We start from the raw sequence: 3,023 nt of genomic DNA on the forward strand, positions 1-3,023 counted from the left end.
ATTGCAGAACAGCCGCCGCAGACAGCTGTTGGAATTGCAGAACAGCCGCTGCATGGTCCCGTGACTTCCAAAGCCTTGCAACCGCAAGCGCCAGTGGCCGAAGATACTCTGCCGCGCCATCCTGTCGTCAGAACACAGCAGCAGCCACACCACTTAGCTGTTAGATTTGCTGCACAGCCCCACGGCTACTTCGACGCTATCCCAGTCTTTGAGCAAATCCATTCTCTCCCTCCTCTGCCACCACACTTGACGTATGCACCTGTGTACGCGTCTAATGGAGCCCTAGCCCATATGCCATTGGGCCCGATGCACACCTCTGGTCAGGTGGACCTTAACTCACGGGTTGATCAGCTCACACAAAGAGTCGACGATCAAAACAACCTGATTGGCCAGCTACTCAGGCAGATCAACTTGAACCAAGGCCCTAACCTTGGACCCCGTGACGAGGAGAGGAGGACGCATGAGCATGCCAACAAGCAGTTTGAGAGATCCCAGGCTGGTCAGACATGAGCAAATGGGTAGGGGAGAGAACAAGATCACACAGCCGAGACGCAGACATCTGCAAGTCGTACTCTGAGCCGGTCGATGATCCGTTCGAGGTTAGGTCCAAGGACCAATGTACTCGAGAGGCTGGGCCCATAGTCCAATGTCCACGCTCGCTTGGGCCCACAAGGAAGTATCCAATATAGGTTGGGCACACAAGGAGCTCGAGTTCATGAATGATTGCGTGATGAGCGCAACGATCGATGCTCACCAACTCGCTCAAGGACCAACACACAGCGGCAAGCTGTAGAGGACTCCTCACAAGCTCAATCTCCTAATATGCCCCACGGGCAGAGCAATCAAGGGGATCGGCCCTTGGGAGTTGAGGAGGAAGTTAACCAGCGGCGCTCGAGGCACCAAAGACGTCGACCTGAGCCACCAGCCCTGCGGGCAGAAGATGTCGAGAAGCTAGTAAATGACCGACTCCATGGTCTCCAACTTAAAGGAAGCATGGAGGAGGCCCTGCGCAGGGACGTGGATCGAGTCGACTGCTCGCCCTTTACCGACGAGGTGGAACGAGCTCCGCCGCCGAAGCGGTTCAGAATGCCATCCATCACTCCGTTCAAGGGAGACTCTGACCCTGAGAGCCATTTGATCCTGTACAAGGCAGACGACGCCCTGATGTGCAAAGTGTTCGCAATGACTCTGCGAGGAGCAGCTCAAGACTGGTTCCACACTCTATCGCCCGCGTCGATAGGCAACTTCAAAGAGTTCGCCCTCATCTTCACAAAGGAGTACACCTCCTACAAGATGGTCAGAAAGCATGCAGACCACTTGTTCAACCTGCGCAAGAAACCAGACGAGTCTCTTCGAGACTACCTCAGACGGTTTAAGGCTGAGAGGGTGAACATCATAGGGTGCAATGACCAAGTTGCTTCCTCAGCTTTCAAGAAGGGCTTGCCAACTGAACACGAGCTATACCGTGAGCTGGCCATAACTCCGAGCCAAACCTTGGCAGAAGTCTTCATGACGGCAGAGCGCTACGCACTCTGGGACGATGACCGTATCGCCACGAAGAAAGCTAGCAAGCAAGCTGATCACCCAACAAGGCAGGCGAGCCAAACGAGCAACAAGTTCGAGTACAAAGCCCGAGACAAGCGCAAATCGCGACCCCAAGAGGGAGGCTCGGAAACAGGAACCTTCACTGAGTTCACTATCCCAATCCTCCAGATCCTGGCACAAGTGAAGGACAAGCCGTGGGTGAGAAGACCACCACCCATGAGGGGAGACCCCTCTAGGAGGGACACCAGTAAATACTGCGCATTCCATGGGGAGCACGGTCATTACACAAACAACTGCAATGCTTGTAAAAGGCACCTTGAGGAGCTGGTCAGAGACGGCCATTACACGGAATTCGTTGCAAAGAAGGCCATCCAGTAGATCGAGGATCGTGATGCGGCTGCCAAGGAACCTCCCCAAAAGGTCATACGGATCAACACCATTCTAGCTGACTCCCAGGAGTCCGGGCTGACCACCAAGGAGCGCAAGAGAAAGATCGTGCAGACGACTTATGTCTCCCAAGTCACAACGGGCATACCAGTCATTGCAGATACACCCATCATCGGCTTTCAGAAGAAGGACTTGGTCGGGCTTGATCTCCCGCATAATGACGCCCTAGTAATCGGCATCCAAATTGAACAAGCTGCAACTATCTGTTATCCAACAGATGGGATTGGAGCCCAAGATCAGCAAGCTTGCCAGATCGCTCACCGGCTTCAATGGGGCCACGTCAATCACTATTGGAACAATTGACCTTGACGTCCACTCACCCCCAATGGTCTGCTTGCAAACCTTCATGGTCATCGACGAGGTCTCTCCATACAACGGAATCTTGGGCCGACCTTGGATCAGTAAGATCGAAGCCATCACATCTGCTTTACACCAGAAGATCCGTTACCCCATCCCTGGGGGCGGGATCGGGCAGATCAACAATGACCAAGCTATGGCGAGGAGATGCACAGCGCAAGGGCTCAAGAAGAGCAAGCAGGTGCAGTTCACACTAGTAATGTAGTCTACTGACGTGGTAGGACACACTCCCAGCAGACAAGCAAGCCCGAACCGGAGGGGAGTTGCTACCTCAAAATAGCAATTAAGGAGCCAGGATCAAGGCGAGGGAATTCGCCCAGAAGACTCCCCTGAAAAGGGTTGGAAGCCTGAGGATGACTTTGAGTTAGTACCCCATGATCCTGGCCTGCCAGACAAAGAAGCGCAGATCGGCTCGCGCCAGAATCTAGACGAGAAGGATCGAGACGAGGGAATCCGCCCGGAAGGCTCCCTTGAAGAAGGTTGGAAGCCTGAGGAAGACGTTCAGTTAGTACCCCTCAATCCTGACCAGCCAGACAAAAAAGCGCGGATCGGCTTGCGCCTAAGCCTATTGGAGAAGGTGGAGCTGACCACCTTCCTCTAGAACAACAAAGACATGTTCGCATGGTCGCCATCTGACATGCCTGACATCGACCCGAAAATCATCTGCCACCGAC

The 3,023-nt window shown here is 54.0% G+C and overlaps 1 protein-coding gene across 1 annotated transcript; it reads left to right on the forward strand.

The window, feature by feature from the left end:
- Positions 1 to 822: 822 nt before the first annotated feature.
- LOC110746880 (uncharacterized) lies at positions 823 to 1,923 on the forward strand. Its single transcript, XM_021947106.2, has one exon. It carries the CDS (start codon positions 823 to 825, stop codon positions 1,921 to 1,923), a length of 1,101 nt encoding a protein of 366 aa, XP_021802798.2.
- The last annotated feature ends 1,100 nt before the right edge of the window (positions 1,924 to 3,023 follow it).

The sequence above is a fragment of the Prunus avium genome, chromosome 8 (assembly GCF_965620075.1).
Source record: "Prunus avium chromosome 8, drPruAviu1.hap1.1, whole genome shotgun sequence".
Taxonomy (NCBI): Eukaryota; Viridiplantae; Streptophyta; class Magnoliopsida; order Rosales; family Rosaceae; genus Prunus; species Prunus avium.

Bases quoted from the DNA above. Each gene is read 5' to 3' on its own strand.
- LOC110746880 (XM_021947106.2), top strand. From the start codon at position 823: ATGCCCCACGGGCAGAGCAATCAAGGGGATCGGCCCTTGGGAGTTGAG.